Source organism: Dryobates pubescens, chromosome 7, assembly GCF_014839835.1.
Source record: "Dryobates pubescens isolate bDryPub1 chromosome 7, bDryPub1.pri, whole genome shotgun sequence".
Lineage (NCBI taxonomy): Eukaryota > Metazoa > Chordata > Aves > Piciformes > Picidae > Dryobates > Dryobates pubescens.
In genome coordinates, this window is record NC_071618.1 from 38,943,513 (window position 1) to 38,960,510 (window position 16,998).

Consider the following 16,998-nt stretch of genomic DNA (forward strand, 5'->3'; position numbering starts at 1 on the left):
TAGTGATAAGCTGTTAGCCTGAGAAAGGATGAGAAAACTTCTTATATGAAAGCATCATCTTCCACAAGCAGCTGCAGAAAACCACAAGCAAGGACAGCAGGCACAGGGTTTTTGAGCTTCACAAAAACTGATTCCCCGTGCATCAGGATCTCTTTTGTTAGCTTCAATTTAACCCAGCAGGTTTTTTCAACTTTAATTACCACCAGTCTGAACTCTTTTTTCAACAAGAGGAGGTGTCTTAGAGATTAAAACTCCTATACTACTGTATTATCCACTATGTCTTGCAAATATTCAGCAAAGCCATCAGTACTGGCAGTACAAAATGTTATCAGCAATTTCAGCAGGTGGAAACTAGATAGGTTGGACTCTATGATCTTGAAGGTCTGTTCCAACCTGGTCTATTCTATTCCATTCTATTCCATTCCATTCTATTCCATTCCATTCTATTCCATTCCATTCCATTCCATTCCATTCCATTCCATTCTAATTCTATTCTATTCTATTCTATTCTATTCTATTCTATTCTATTCTATTCTATTCTATTCCCTCCCATTCTATTCTATTCTGTTCCATTCCCTCCTATTCTATTCTATTCTATTCTATTCTATTCTATTCTATTCTATTCCATTCCCTCCCATTCTATTATATTCTGTTCCATTCCCTCCCATTCCATTCCATTCCATTCCATTCCATTCCATTCCATTCCATTCCATTCCATTCCATTCCATTCCATTCCCTCCTATTCCATTCTATTCTATTCTATTCTATTCTATTCTATTCTATTCTATTCTATTCTATTCTACTCTACTCTATTCTATTCTGTTCCACTCTATTCCATTCCATTCCGTTCCATTCCATTCCATTCCATCCCATCCCATCCCATCCCATCCCATCCCATTCTATTCCATTCCATTCCAGAGTGGAAAAAAAAACCCAAAATTAAGAGACCAAACCCAAAATTGCCTTTGTAATAAATGTCTACCAATTCACTTAAAACATTCAGCCTGCTTACTTTCAGACACCCTGAAGGCAAAGGTTAAAACTCCTCAGACAGCAGTGAGAGTTATTCCCAGCCACTCACCTTCCAATCTGTGAATGCTTCTGTTGTAATCTAGACTCAAAATGCATCAAGGCAATCTGAAAATTTGTCAGTGCTTAGCCACTGAAAATCACTGTGAAGAAAGGGCTGCCAGTGAAAATCAAGCCTGCCTGGCTCACAGGCAGAATCTCTGAACTTTCTCTGCATCACAGCAGAAGAAATACGTAGCAAACACTCTTTTCCCTGCGCATCACACCAGATAATTACATGGAGGGCTTGGTATTTTAGCATGCACGTTTCCCTTAGGGAATACTGAGAGACAGACAACCCTCCTGATGTTCTGTCTGCTTTCCTGCCGTGGCCAGTTTATAGCAATATCCCTTTTGCTTTAATTCTGTGCTCCTCAAAATGCAAACCAAATGCTTTGGCTGTAGCCTTTTGCGCAACAGGCAGCGGTTTCAGGCACCACGCTCCTCTTTTAATTCCTTCTGAATTAGCAATTTGGTAACAACAGAATGTGAAATACAGCATATCCATGCTATCATCAACACAAACCCCTCTGCCTTTTCATTCTGTGGCTAGCTGCTTTTAATCCTTTATATTATTTCAGTGGAGTGCTACTTGGATGTCCCTCTGACACTTTTGTTCCTAATTAAAAATCAGGTTTTCATTAAACAATAAATCATCGATGCATACTCAGAATTGCTGGCAAAATAGCCAATTGTTTGCTAACTAGTTTTTTTTCCAGTTGTTGCAGAAAATCCTCTAAAAAGAGGGGGAAAAAAACCCCAAACAATCAAAACCCCACACAAAACCAGAAATCAAACCAACCCAAATGATAACAATTTGTTAGCGTCGTGATTTGTTTGGGTTTCAGGAGTGTCTGATGTTCTTGGATGGATGTTAGGAAGAAATTCTTCATTGAAAGACTGATTGGCTATTGGAATGGGCTGCCCAGGGGGGTGGTGGAGTCACCATCACTGGAGGTGGTTAGGAAGAGACTGGATGGTGTGCTCAGTGCCATGGTTTAATTGATTAGACAGTGTTGGATGATAGGTTGGACTCGATGATCTCAAAGGTCTCTTCCAACCTGGTTAATTCTATTCTGTTATGCCACCACCTTCCACGTTTGGTTGGGCTTTTGCCCAGGGAAGTACTGCACTCATGCAAGCAGATCAGACCCTAGGCATGTGTGCAGGCTCTTGTGGTGACAAAGAGAAGGCTGATTTCCAGCTCCCTCTGAGCGCACCAGATCTCGGTGGGGCCTGGGACATCGGGTTCAAACACCAGCCTGGGCACGGGTGCAGATGCTGGACCCAACAGCACGGCAACTGAGCTGCTGACAAAACTGACAGGCTCTGTTGAACAGTTCAGGCAGGAGGAAATGATTTATTCTACCAGTTAATGTGGGATTTATTTTCTTTCTTTCCTCTTAAACACAGGAGGAATTAGAGAAATATCAAAACTCCAAGTTTTCTGCTCGTGTCTTCAAGCTGCGTTACGACTGCCCTCAAAACTCAGGGCTTGGTACTTCCTGCTGCCAACTGGCAGCTTTGATTAGCTCCCCATGCAGAATTAGACACACACAGATGGAAAATGTTTTCCAAGATCATCTGTCCAAATAACCACAGTCCAAGAAACACTAATACAATGCTCCCAAACACTTCACTACAAATGCAGCAGCCTCTGCAGGGGGGTTGAAGAGCTTCCAAGAAGCCATGCAATTAAAGTGACAAATATATTCTTCTCCCTCAGGGCTGGGGATTTCACCAAGAAGTCTCTCGTGCTCACTCTTAGCTTCCCTTAAGATGAGATATTAAGTGTCCCTGAGCAGCAGACCTGGTTAATGGAGCTAGTGAACTTTCTCAGTGGGTCACTCAAAACCAGTATTCAGTGACAACTCTCTGGCTTACCCTTCCCATCTTTGTTTTTCTTTTTCACAGATATGTTTGGCGTTGTAGTAGGGGACTCAGGACGCGACGGCTTCGGCTTCTTCCCTGAAATAAACCACCAGTAAGTCAACTGCAGCTTAAAAAAACAAAACAAAACAAAAAAGAACATGGACTAAAAAAGGGAAGAGATGTGTTTTCCCAATTCAGAGTTTTCAGTTTTCAGTAAGTTAGGAGCTAAGCTCTACACTGAACTACATCAGGACTGGACCCCCTGTGCTCTTAGTGTACTTCCATTCAGGTAGGATTCATGACCAAAGATGGGACAGAAAGTTTGGCCACCACTTTGGCCAGTAATCATAGTATCATAGGATCAGTCAGGGTTGGAAGGGACCACAAGGATCATCTAGTTCCAACCCCCCTGCCATGGGCAGGGACACCCCACACTAGATCAGCCTGGCCAGAGCCTCATCCAGCCTGCTCTTAAACACCTCCAGGGATGGGGCCTCAACCACCTCCCTGGACAACCCATTCCAGGGCTTCACCACTCTCATGGGGAAGAACTTCCTCCTCACCTCCAGCCTGAATCTCCCCACCTCCAGCTTCATTCCATTCCCCTAGTCCTATCACTACCTGATAGCCTGAGAAGTCCCTCCCCAGCATTCTTGGAGGCCCCCTTCAGATACTGGAAGGCCACAATGAGGTCACCTGGGAGCCTTCTTTTCTCCAGACTGAACAGCCCCAACTCCTTCAGTCTGTCCTCATAGGAGAGGTGCTCCAGCCCTTTGATCATCCTCATGGCCCTTCTCTGGACACCTTCCAGCACCTCCAGATCCCTCTTGGAATAGGGGCTCCAGAAATGGAGGCAGTACTCCAGGTGCGGTCTCCCCAGAGCTGAGCAGAGGGGGAGAATCACCTCCCTTGCCCTGCTGGCCACACTTCTCTTGCTGCAGCCCAGGATCTGATTGGCTTTCTGGGCTGCAAGTGCACAGTGAGAGCTCCTGTTGAGCTTCTCCTCCAGCAGCACCCCCAAGTCTCTCTCCTCAGGGCTGCTTTCCAGCCAGGCACTGCCCAGCCTGGATTTGTGCCTGGGATTGCCTCGACCCAGATGCAGGACCCTGCCCTTGGTCTTGTTGAACCTCCTGAGGTTGGCTTGTGCCCACCTCTCCAGCCTGTCAAGGTCCCTCTGGATGGCCTCCCTTCCCTCCAGCCTGTCTGCTGCACCACACAGCTTGGTGTCCTCAGCAAACTTGCTGAGGGTGCACTCAATGCCACTGTCCATGGCACCCACAAAGATGTTGACCAAGCCTGGTCCCAGGACTGATCCCTGAGGGACTGCACTTGTCCCTGGCCTCCACTGGGACATGGACCCACTGACAGCCACTCTTTGGGTGCAGCCATCAAGCCAGTTCTTTATCCATCTAGTGGTCCACCCATCAAACCCATGTTTGGAGACCAGGATGTGGTGTGGGTCAGTGTTGCCTTGATTTGAATGAAGATGAGAGGAAGTCCTTCAGCACTGTTGTGTTTTTTGGTTGGGTTTTTTTTTCTTTTTCTTTCTTTTTCTCATGTATCACCATATGTAAAGCTAACTACTGCAGTACATTTGTAGCAGCTTTGTTCCACTCACTGGTTGCATAATGTCTGGTTTCCCTAGAAATGTCTGGATGAAGTCAACTCTTGAATAAATCAGCCTCTCCTCCACATGAAGTATCTCAGGGTAACTAGCTAAGTGCTCTTCTCTGTAAGAGTTGTGTCATGGGAAGAATCTGCTGGGTGCTCATCTTGTTTCCCCTCCTGTACAGGTGTAAATGTAAGCCATTAAGGAGTGGGGTGTGTTATTCTGATGTCATTAATTATCTTGTGTCCAAATCAGATCAGGTTTTAAAAGCAAATGAAGTGGATGAGGGCTCAATTAGGTCATTGAGTGAGCTACTGCTGGTCAACTTCAGGAAATTCAAGTACCATAGAATTTATGCTCTTCAGATTAGAGATACCCTAGGCTACTAAATATGAAGACTACTACTACAGCAATTCTAGGCTCCCCTACTTCAGCCTAAACTACTTCAGGCCATTCTGTCTGGACAATTCTCTTTCAGAAACATCCAAAATGAGGATAAAAAATGTGAAACTTATTTACAGAGCAGTGTTGATGTTACTGGTCTCTACCTAGGCTAGAGATACTTAAAAGTGATGATTTAAGATGACACTGTGAGCTATTATCTGCAGGTGCTGACTGATACCATCAAAAACACAGTTAACAGACACACATACAGGATATGTCCCCTTTGGTTTAAGAGAAGGTAATGTCTGAAAGCATTAAGCATTAGCATGCTTCCTGCTTTGGTTCAACAGAGCATGAGTTTGTCACCTTTCAGAGCACATCACTAAATTCCTTTTTAGGAGAAAATCTTACAAAGAGGAAGGACAGAGAATCTGCATGAGGCTAAGCCTTATGCAGGGCTGCTGTAAGTTAATTTTCTATAGCTAACTGAATTTGCAATTGGTATTTCTACCTTCCTATTTCCATGGTTGCAGAAACACCTCAGGTTAGAAATTCATGCTAGAAATTCACGTGGTAATCGGACAGTGAGAAGCTTACTCTGATTACCCCATGCAGTGCTACAGGCTGGGGTCAGAGTGGCTGGAGAGCAGCCAGGCAGAGAGGGACTTGGGGGTACTGGTCGATGGCAGGCTGAACATGAGCCAGCAGTGTGCCCAGGCAGCCAAGAGGGCCAATGGCATCCTGGCCTGCATCAGGAGCAGTGTGGCCAGCAGGAGCAGGGAGGTCATTCTGCCCCTGGACACTGCACTGGTTAGGCCACACCTTGAGCACTATGTCCAGTTCTGGGCCCCTCAGTTTATAAAGGATGCTGACTTGCTGGAACGTGTTCAGAGAAGGGCAACAGAGTTGGTGAGGGGTTTGGAACACAAGCCCTGTGAGGAGAGACTGAGGGAGCTGGGGTTGCTTAGCCTGCAGAAGAGGAGGCTCAGGGGAGACCTTCTTGCTCTCTACAACTACCTGAAGGGAGGTTGTAGGCAGGTGGGGGTTGGTCTCTTCTGCCAGGCAACCAGCACCAGAACAAGAGGACACAGTCTCAAGCTGCACCAGGGGAGGTTTAGGCTGGATGTTAGGAAGAAGTTCTTCACAGAAAGAGTGATTGGCCATTGGAATGTGCTGCCCAGGGAGGTGGTGGAGTCACCATCACTGGAGGTGTTTAGGAGGAGACTTGATGGGGTGCCTGGTTGCATGGTTTAGTTGATTAGGTGGTGTTGGATGGTAGGTTGGACGCAATGATCTTGAAGTTCTTTTCCAACCTGGTCTATTCTATTCTATTCTATTCTATTCTATTCTATTCTAATTAAATATCTTATACCATACCAGAAAAACATCAATGCATTTTTCTTGCACTGTTTTCAGTGAGTTTTGTTTAAAACAATATCATATATGTAAAAATTACATTAAACAGTAGATATCTAATATAGAATATACCTAAATAAATGTGTGACCACCTACCAAGAGATACTTCCCACAGAAAAGAATTGGACTGAAGGTATTAGTACAGCAAACTTCCAAGTTTCTTTCTCTGACATCACTTTGTTTTTCTCATCTTTCTGATTTGTAGTTTGGCAGGTCAGTGCTCAGACATTCATCAGAACAGACATCATGCTGAATGTGGGTTTGGAGTTGAGCAGATGGGTGGATGCAGCTCTACTGCTGCAGCAGAAAGGCCCACAGGCAAAGGAAGTTAAATCACCCCATCACTTCCAGAGAACATTTTTTTGGATGAGTTCTACTTGGCAATGCCATTCTGGCTCAGTTAGCTGGCAGGGCTCTGCACAATGCAACCCTCTAAGTTTAACTGATGGCTTATGCATGCTGGAAGTCTATAAAATCACAGGGCAAGACGACCAGGGTCCTCTGTTATGCCACACAACTGGCCAAAGGAAGCAAAAGAGATTGCACTTTAAAAACAAACTCAACCAAAACACCCAAAGGAACCTCCCCTACACACTGCACATCATCCTAAAGTGTACTACAAGATAAGTAAGGTTTTGCAGCAGTTGTGCACCAATGCTTTACAAATCCCTGGATATTTTGAGTTAACACTTCAACATCACCCAGACACACTCCGCAGAGAGAGTGATTGCCCATTGGAATGGGCTGCCCAGGGAGGTGGTGGAGACACCATCACTGGAGGTGTTCAGGAGGAGACTTGATAGGGTGCTTGGTTCCATGGTTCAGTTGATTAGGTGGTGGATAATAGGTTGGATGTGATGATCTTGAAGGTCTGTTCCAACCTGGTTTACTCTATTCTATTCTATTCTACTCTATCCTATTCTATTCTATATTATATCTACTTCACAAGGTCTCAGCTTCATTGAAAGCTAGTAGTTAATGAAGCACTAAACTGATGCATCTTTTCTAGTATTTCTCCTCTCTCTGATCTAACTGCCAAAACCAAGCACACTTGCTAACTGGTTTTCTAACCTACAGCAAAGGAGGAGGAAGAAGTGGGAGTAAGCAGAAGCACAGTACAAAAGAGGGTGTGAAAGCATCGAGCCAAAGAGGCTCAGTATCTGGCAGACAATTGCTCCTTGTTTTGGCCCATTAAAAAGGAGAAAAAAACCTGAGCAAAACAACAAACACAAAATAAACCCCAACAGTTTGAAATCATCTTGCAGTTTGGTTATCTCACAACAGTGCACACAGCATGGTAATTTCCCCAGCAGCACTCTTGGGGCAGCTGCTGGTAAAGCCTTCCTCCACAGCAGTTTCAGTTCAGCTTTCTTACAGGAACTGGAGACTTCCCAACCCACATCAGTCCCTACCAGACCTCATGACACACACGGGACGCAGGAGGCCTCATCAAGATCTCCACAGGCCCATGTGCTCTCACTCACAGATAATGACTCCAAACATTTGGAAGCAACAGCAAAAATGCACTCTCATTTCAGCTGATGTACAGCTGGGTAGCAGGAGTCCTGTTCTGGAAAGGCTTTTATTTCACCAGGAAACCTGTCACAGTCCTAATGCTCTGATTCAGCCTTAGGATTAGCTCCAGCACCAGAACTCTTGTGGTTTATTTTTCTTGTTAAAAATATCTGTTGCAACCATGCCTCACATCTGACTGCACTGCATAACTTTGCCCCTGCAGACATCAGCTTTGTGACCTTGAATGGGGGCCACACTGAGGCAGGGTGGGAAAACAGAAGCAGAAGATCTGACTAACACCACAGCAACAAGTAACCATGTAAATGTTATCTGCCACAGATGGGACTTGATGATCTCTGAGGTCTTTTCCCAACCTTATTGATTCTGTGATTATAGCATAGAAAAACTGAAATAAAATGGTATTATTCTTATTTAAAAAAACCCACAAAAGATCCACCTCATTCTCATCCCATGTTCTGAACAGACCAAGCATCTTTAGTGGAAGCTAAGTAAGAGCTAATTAAAGTACTTGAGGACTCACAGTAACATAAGCTTTAAATATTTCAACTATGCTCTTAAGGAAGAAACTACAGATGGGAACAAGTACACATCCACACTATAGGATAGGATAGGATAGGATAGGATAGGATAGGATAGGATAGGATAGGATAGGATAGGATAGGATAGGATAGGATAGGATAGGGTAGGATAGACCAGGTTGGAAGAGACCTTCAAGATCATCGTGTCCAATCTATCATCCAACACCACCCAACCAACTAAACCATGGCACCAAGCACCCCATCAAGTCTCCTCCTAAACACCTCCAGTGATGGTGACTCCACCACCTCCTCAGGCAGCCCATTCCAACAGGCAATCACTCTCTCTGTGTAAAATTTCTGTGGGGCAAGCCATCATTGCTACCTCTACACCATTAGTATCGAAGCATCACTATCTGTGCTCACACTACCCAGTAAGAAAATGGTTTCTCTGTATTTCTAGCTCAGCCCACTCAGTCATTATCATTGTGCCCCTGTACTCAGCACTGGTTAGGCCACACCTTGAGTCCTGTGTCCAGTTCTGGACCCCTCAATTAAGGACATCGAGACACTTGAACATGTCCAGAGAAGGACAACGAGGCTGGGGAGAGGCCTCGAGCACAGCCCTGTGAGGAGAGGCTGAGGGAGCTGAGGTTGTTTAGCCTGGAGAAGAGGAGGCTCAGGGGAGACCTCATTGCTGTCTACAACTACCTGGAAGGGTGGTTGTAGCCAGGAGGGGGCTGGTCTCTTCTCCCAGGCAACCAGCACCAGAACAAGAGGACACAGTCTCAAGCTGTGCCAGGGGAAGTTTAGGTTCAAGGTGAGGAGAAAGTTCTTCCCAGAGAGAGTTGTTAGCCATTGGAATGTGCTGCCCAGGGAGGTGGTGGAGTCACCATCTCTGGAGGTGTTCAAGAGGGGATTGGACATGGCACTTGGTGGCATGAGGTGTTGGGTGACAGGTTGGACTTGATGATCTTTGAGGTCTTTCCCAGCCTCTATGATTTTGACCTGACACTCAGAAAGTTTCCAGACACCCCTGTCCCACAGGGGAGGCAAGCATGGCACCCACTGCTCTCCTACTCCAGCTGCATCTTACCTTTTTTCTTCTTTGGTTGCTCAAACTCTGGAGTCTCTGGTGATTCAGCATAAGGGTCTGAGGCTTGGTGAACTTCCACTACTTCAGGGATCCCATCAAGAGTGACTGACACGTGTGTAATAGGAGCCACTATATCATCATCTTCAGTTGTGCCAAACATAGTTGCTTAAGGTAAAGGGACAAGATGAATCATTTCATACAACCATGAGGACTTTTAAAAGCTATTGCTTTTACAGCAAAAATGAAGTATAGACTAGAATAATACTATGACACTTAAGGCCTTCATGGGAAAGAAGACTAGTTCAAAAGGGAATATATGTGCCAGGAACACTTTACACAAGCTGAGGCACTACTAAAATAGAACAATTCAGTGACAGAATCCACTCCCCCAAAAAGCACCAGTGCCTGGTGAGCCCACATTTTCATTTACAAATAAGGCAATCTGCAGATGTATGCTCTTCATCTTGGCAATGTCATCAGACCAGGTGTCTATCAACTAAAACCACTGCAACCTAAGCTACCTGATTCCATTCACTCCTTCCCCACGTCACTTTTTATTCTTCTCTTTACCTGTTCCACACTGGCATGGCAATGGCCAGACAAAGGATTTCTTCACTGCCTACACCACTTGGAATTTCTGACACCCAAACTAAATACATAAAGGCTACCTGGAAGCCAAATAATCTTAGCAATTCCATGCAGCTGTGCTGTGCTGCACTGCATCCCTCCCTTCTTTCACAAATGAACAAGGCAAATCCAGATTGGAGGTGTTCTCAGGAAAGAACTTACTGATTCTTTTTTCATCCAGCATAGGACCAGGGGAGTCCATGTTGAGAAGTGCTTCAGCAGCCTCAATTGTTTGCATTGTTTCATCTCCATTATGACAGGATGCTTCAACTAAAAGTAAGGGAGACAAATTGATTCTTAACCACCTACAAACTGAACTTACAGCTTCACATGAGATTTATTCCTATTTCATGTAGAGGGGAAAACAAAGGTGGTAAACAGGGTCTTGGACTAGATAAGTAGGAACCAGTTAGCTGAGCAAATGCACACTGCAGTAAGTTCATTTATTCAGTACACTGCATCTTTCAGATTGTGTAAAAAGAGAAATCCAACAAATCAACCCCAATACAAGCTCTATTTCTGTCTCATCTTTCTAAGCACTCTTTTTGCTGATCAAGTGCATGCAGTAAAACACAACACCCATGAGAAATAAGCAACAACACTACCACAAACAATATTCCAAACAGTATCCTTTTAAAACAGGCAAATATTGCTGATTCCTTCTTATTGTGGTCCAGCAGAAGTGAATTTAACAATTGAAAGATGCTCTATCATTTAATCTGCAGCACAGACAGGAAAATATTCTAGAACTTCTAATAGAGAGCATATGATCTAAAGGTGTAACTGAATACTAAACCATTCAAATCCATGGGGATTACAGGTAGGGCTATGGTGCAGGCTCCAAGAATACACTCCAGGAGCACAAAAAGCAATACAGATGGTAGAAATGGAATGGAATGGAATGGAATGGAATGGAATGGAATGGAATGGAATGGAATGGAATGGAATGGAATGGAATGGAATGGACCGGACCAGGAAAAGACCTTTGAGATCATCAAGTCCAACCCATCATCCATGCTATCTAATCAACTAAACCATGGCACCAAGCACCCCATCCAGTCTCTTCCTAAACACCTCCAGTGATGGTGACTCCACCACCTCCCTGGGCAGCACATTCCAATGGCCAATCACTCTGGGAAGAACTTCTTCCTAACATTCAGCCTAAACCTCCCCTGGCATAGCTTGAGACTGTGTCCTCTTGGTCTGGTGCTGGTTGCCTGGGAGAAGAGACCAACACCCACCTGCCTACAACCTCCCTTCAGGCAGCTGTGGACAGCAAGAAGGTCTCCCCTGAGCCTCCTCTTCTCCAGGTTACGCAACCCCAGCTCCCTCAGCCTCTCCCCACAGGGCTTGTGCTCCAAACCCCTCCCCAGCTTTGTTGCCCTTCTCTGGACATGTTCCATCAACTCAAAATCCTTCCTAAACTGAGGGGCCCAGAACTGGACACCGGACTCAAGGTGTGGCCTAACCAGTGCTGAGTACAGGGGCACAATGGCCATGGTCCTGCTGGCCATGCTATTCCTGATGCAGGCCAGGATACCATTGGCCCTCTTGGCCACCTGGGCACACTGCTGGCTCATCTTCAGCCTACTATCAATCAGTACCCCCAGGTCCCTTTCGGCCTGGCTGCTCTCCAGCCACTCTGACCCCATCCTGTAGCTCTGCATGGGGTTGTTGTGGTCAGCGTGTAGAACCCAGCACTTAGGTGTGTTAAATCTGACACCGTTGGACTCTGTCCATCTGTCCAGCCTGTCAAGTTCCCTCTTTAGAACTGTTCAATAGGTTCTTTTAAGAACTACTCTTCGCTGGATGGAAATGCACAGGCCAGGCTTCCCTATTCCTTATCCTATGAAGCTAACCTTGGGGAATTCACTTGCATCTGTCAAGGTGGTACAAAGGGCTGTAACACTGCTCCCTCCTTAGGACACCAATGAACTTCAGTTACCTTCTCAGTCTGGTAATGAGTCAGCTTCATGCCCTCTCTCCCTGTTTAGCTTTGAGGAATTCTGGGTGGGGCAGTCAGAAAAAAAGAGGAATCAAAAAAGAGACAGACTGACAGAGCAAGCACAAAAATGCACCAGTAAACATAATGCAATGACTTTGGAACACATCACCTTTGCATAAAAGCAAGAGGTTTATCCCTTAATTTCTAAAGTTCAGGGAGGAAAAAGAAAAAGCATCAAAATCAGAGAATCACAGAATCACCAAGGTTGGAAGAGACCTCAAAGATCATCAAGTCCAACCTGTCACCACAGACCTCCTGACTAAACCATGGCACCAAGTGCCACGTCCAATCCCCTCTTGAACACCTCCAGGGATGGTGACTCCACCACCTCCCTGGGCAGCACATTCCAATGGCAAATGACTCTGTGAAGAATTTTCTCCTCACATCCAGCCTAAACTTCCCCTGGTGCAGCTTGAGACTGTGTCCTCTTGTTCTGGTGCTGGTTGCCTGGGAGAAGAGACCAACCCCTTCCTGGCTACAACCACATTTCAGGTAGTTGTAGACAGCAAGAAGGTCTCCCCTGAGCCTCCTCTTCTCCAGGCTAAGCAACCCCAGCTCCCTCAGCCTCCCCTCACAGGGCTGTGCTCAAGGCCTCTCCCCAGCCTTGTTGCCCTTCTCTGGACACATTCAAGAGTCGCAATGTCCTTCTTAAACTGAGGGGCCCAGAACTGGACACAGAACTCAAGGTGTGGCCTAACCAATGCAGAGTCCAGGGGCACAATGACTTCCCTGCTCCTGCTGGCCACACTATTCCTAATGGAGGCCACGATGCCATTGGCCCTCTTGGCCACCTGGGCACACTGCTGGCTCATGTTAAGGCAGCTGTCAATCAGCACCCCCAGGTCCCTTTCTGCCTGGCTGCTCTCCAGCCACTCTGACCCCAGCCTGTAGCTCTGCATGGGGTTGTTGTGGCCAATGTGCAGAACCTGGCACTTGGATTTGCTGAATGCCATCCTGTTGGACTCTGCCCATCTGTCCAGTCAGTCAAGATCCTGCTGCAGAGCCCTTCTGCCCTCTAACAGATCAACATCTGCTCCCAATTTGGTTTCATCTGCAAATCTGCTGATGACTGACTCAATCCCCTCATCCAGATCATCAATGAAGATATTAAAGAGGAGGGGGCCCAGCACTGATCCTTAGGGTACCCCACCAGTGCCTGGCTGCCAGCTGGATGTGGCACCATTCACCACCACTCTCTGGGCTCAGCCCTCCAGCCAGTTCTTAACCCACAATACCACAATAGTAACAAAGCACCCAGTTCCCTAGCACTAAATAATCACACAATTAAAAACAACAACAAGAAGCAAAAATCTCCTTTTTAACTTCAGATGTTTACAGCTTCAGTATTTGTATCATTAGGAGATAGCAAAAACATGAGCCCTACCTCCTTCACCCAGCTGTGATTTACAGACAGCACATGGAGTTCAGGAGAAACCTCTTTACCTTCCAGGTTTTTTTCCTTAGTCTTAATTCTACCATACCCTGATCACCATAGGCTCAGGTTAAGACAGAATAAAGTCAATGGTTGTTGGGAAGGCCTTACCCACACAGCAACTCACCTTGCTGTCTATGGGACACCCTCCACCCCACACCTTGCACAGACATTCAGACAGTTAAGGATCTGCACCTTCTAGCCTGCAGCTCTAAACAGGCTCAAGAAATGAGAAATGCAGAGCTGAGGGGAAGGAGAGTGTGAAAAGTAAAGGGGAGGCAGAGAGCATAAGCCAGAGAGTGAGATGGAGCAGCAAACTGCTGACGCTTTTGTCACACAGTTCACAGTTCAGCTGAGGAGCATCTCAGCCCCAAGTCCCAAACAGCATCTCTAGGGTGTGCTTGGCCAGCTGAGGAGACTGAACCAAGCCTCAACCACATAGTCTGCAGGCACACCCACGCTTGGCCCTGCAGTGCTGACCTGACCACTTCTGGTTCCAAGTTTTATCTGGATGGGAACTTTCTATACCATCTGTTAGCGTAACAAAGACCACAATAAGGATGTCACCCTAAAAGCAGGCACACAGCACTGCCACAGCAGCTGCCATCAGTTCTCATGTTGTTTGGATGGACAGGAAGGTGACCTGCCGTGATCCAGCCCAGGTAAAGCCACTAAGCGGAGTGGGTTCAGACTGCCACATACAGCTGAAAAGCCAGAGTGGTACCCACTGTTCTCACAGTATCACTAAGGTTGGAAGAGACCTCAAAGATCATCAAGTCCAACCTGTCACCACAGACCTCATGACTAGACCATGGCACCAAGTGCCACATCCAATCCCCTCTTGAACACCTCCAGGGGCGGTGACTCCACCACCTCCCTGAGCAGCACATTCCAATGACGAATGACTCTCTCAGCGAACAACTTTCTCCTCACCTCAAACTTAAACTTCCCCTGGCACAGCTTTAGACTGTGTCCTCTTGTTCTGGTGCTGGTTGCCTGGGAGAAGAGACCAACCCCTTCCTGGCTAAAGCCACCTTTCAGGTAGTTGTAGAGAGCAATGAGGTCTCCCCTGAGCCTCCTCTTCTCCAGGCTAAACAATCCCAGCTCCCTCAGCCTCTCCTTGTAGGGCTGTGCTCAAGGCCTCTCCCCAGCCTTGTTGCCCTTCTCTGGACACATTCAAGTGTCTCGATGTCCATCTTAAAGTGAAGGGCTCAGAACTGGACACAGGACTCAAGATGTGGCCTAACCAATGCAGAGTCCAGGGACAGAATGACCTCCCTGCTCCTGCTGGCCACACTATTCCTAATGCAGGCCACGATGCCATTGGCCTTCTTGGCCACCTGGGCACACTGCTGGCTCATGTTTAGATGGCTGTCAATCAGCACCCCCAGGTCCCTTTCTGTTTGGCAGCTCTCCAGCCACTCTGACCCCAGCCTGTAGCTCTGCATGGGGTTGCCATGGCCAAAGTGCAGCACCCAGCACTTGGACTTGTTGAATGCCATCCTGTTGGACTCCACCCATCTGTCCAGTCGGTCAAGGTCCCTCTGCAGACCTCAGTGCTGTGGATGGAGAGGAAGGGAGCAGCTGCTGTTCGCTCTTGCCCTGGCAAGAGCTGTATGAGGAACAAACCCACCCTCTTGCTTTCAGGCATGAAGGTCATGGAATAGTCAACTCTTCACTCTGAATAGTGGCAGGTGAGTCAGAGGTTACCAGCATTACATTGCTGTCACACCATGTGGCTAGGAGTTGCCCATCCATACCCAAGACTAACAAAAGGCACTTACAATAGTCATAAAAAATAATGTAAACATGTAAATTAATATAACCTGATGCTCACAGAAAAACATAAGCAGAGCCAACTATCTATTAACAGATACAGAATGTCAAAAGTCAGTTTCTTAACCACATGAACACCCTCCCAGCTTCTTCTCAGAAGATGACTTCACAAGGTGGTTTGAGCCAAATTAGTATTTCCCTGCTGCTGAAAACCCAAGGGCTGTGGTTCTTCCTCCCATCTCTGCCTCTGGTCCATGATCTAAACTCCTGTCACATCACTCCAGCCAGGCTTCATGTTTTCTTGATCATGTAATGAGACAATTTAGCTCTATGAAATGGCTGAAAAGAAGTTTCTAGGGTGTTGCTGGGTGAGCAAGTTGAACTAGAAGAGCTAACACAAATGAAGTGTGGGGCACTGAAGAGAGGAAATGGAGCACCACAAGATGCTCATTCACAGCACATCACTTGAGATAGTGCTTGGAGATAACCAGCTCCAGTACTAAAGGGAAGCTGCTATTTCAGTTTTTCTCATAATGCTGCAGAAAGCTTTTCCAGTCACTGGCAGTTTGAGAGTCACACATTTAAGAAGAACCAGGAGGAAATACCCTATTTGTTACACTTTGGCAGAGTCCAAACTGAAAGAATGGTGGCTGGGGAGGGAATTTCTGAGGAGGATCAGATTTCAAATGCTACCTCACGTAGGTAGAAACCCTTTAAAAAGAGGATGTGAAGAGAAGGAAAAAGGAAGTGGGAAGAAGAAAACACAGGAGGAAGGGGGGGAAAAGGAAGGAAAAAGGGAGGAAGAAAAGAAAGGGGAGGGGGGGAAGGGAGGAAAAAAATGGGGGGAGGGAGGAAAAAAGGGGGGACAGGGAGGGAGGAAAAATGAGGGGACAGGGAGGGAGGAAGGAAAAAAGAGGGGACAGGGAGGGAGGAAAAAAGGGGAGACAGGGAGGGAGGAAAAAAAGGGGGACATGGAGGGAGGAAAAAAGGGGGGACAGGGAGGAAGGAAAAAAGGGGGGAGAGGGAGGGAGAAAAAAAGGGGGGACAGGGAGGAAGGAAAAAAGAGGGGACAGGGAGGGAGGAAGGAAAAAAGAGGGGACAGGGAGGGAGGAAAAAAGCGGGGACAGGGAGGGAGGAAAAAAAGGGGGACATGGAGGGAGGAAAGATGGGGGGACAGGGAGGAAGGAAAAAAGGGGGGAGAGGGAGGGAGAAAAAAAGGGGGGACAGGGAGGGAGAAAAAAAAGGGGGACATGGAGGGAGGAAAAAAGGGGGGTCAGGGAGGGAAGACTGTAAGAGGAGGGAAAAATCACACCCAAAAGGAAGTTCATTTTTACCCAGGGTACTCTGCAGGTCTGTTTATCTGAGTGAGCCCCCCAGGGAAGCTCCTGTACCTGTCAGCCAGTCACAGCCCAGTTCCTGCAAATGCAGCTTTGCTGTGGATCAGCACCGGCTGTTAGCACAAGGCTTGCCCAAACACGGCTTTCTGTGCTTCTCAGCCTGGTGGAGAATGGCACTATTCCTCATGCTGGAAGTTCCCCACCTCTTTGAAAGTCCTGCTTTCCCTACTACTGCCTAGTGTCTTTTCTGAAAACTTTAGGCCAGCTTGTGTGATTCCATCCCACCTGTTGCTCCTCCAGTGGCCAGCAGCTCCAGAGAGTGGAT

At 46.7% G+C, this 16,998-nt stretch overlaps 1 protein-coding gene across 1 annotated transcript in view; it reads right to left on the reverse strand.

Moving 5' to 3' along the window:
• ELF1 (E74 like ETS transcription factor 1) overlaps positions 1-16,998 on the reverse strand; it is a 52,316-nt gene that overhangs the window by 14,007 nt on the left and 21,311 nt on the right. The window contains exons 3-5 of the mRNA XM_054163086.1: positions 10,286-10,393; positions 9,497-9,661; positions 2,953-3,036 (exon numbers count right to left, since the gene is read on the reverse strand). Coding sequence (XP_054019061.1) covers positions 2,953-3,036; positions 9,497-9,661; positions 10,286-10,393 — 357 coding nt within the window. The remainder of the gene's footprint in view (positions 1-2,952; positions 3,037-9,496; positions 9,662-10,285; positions 10,394-16,998) is intronic.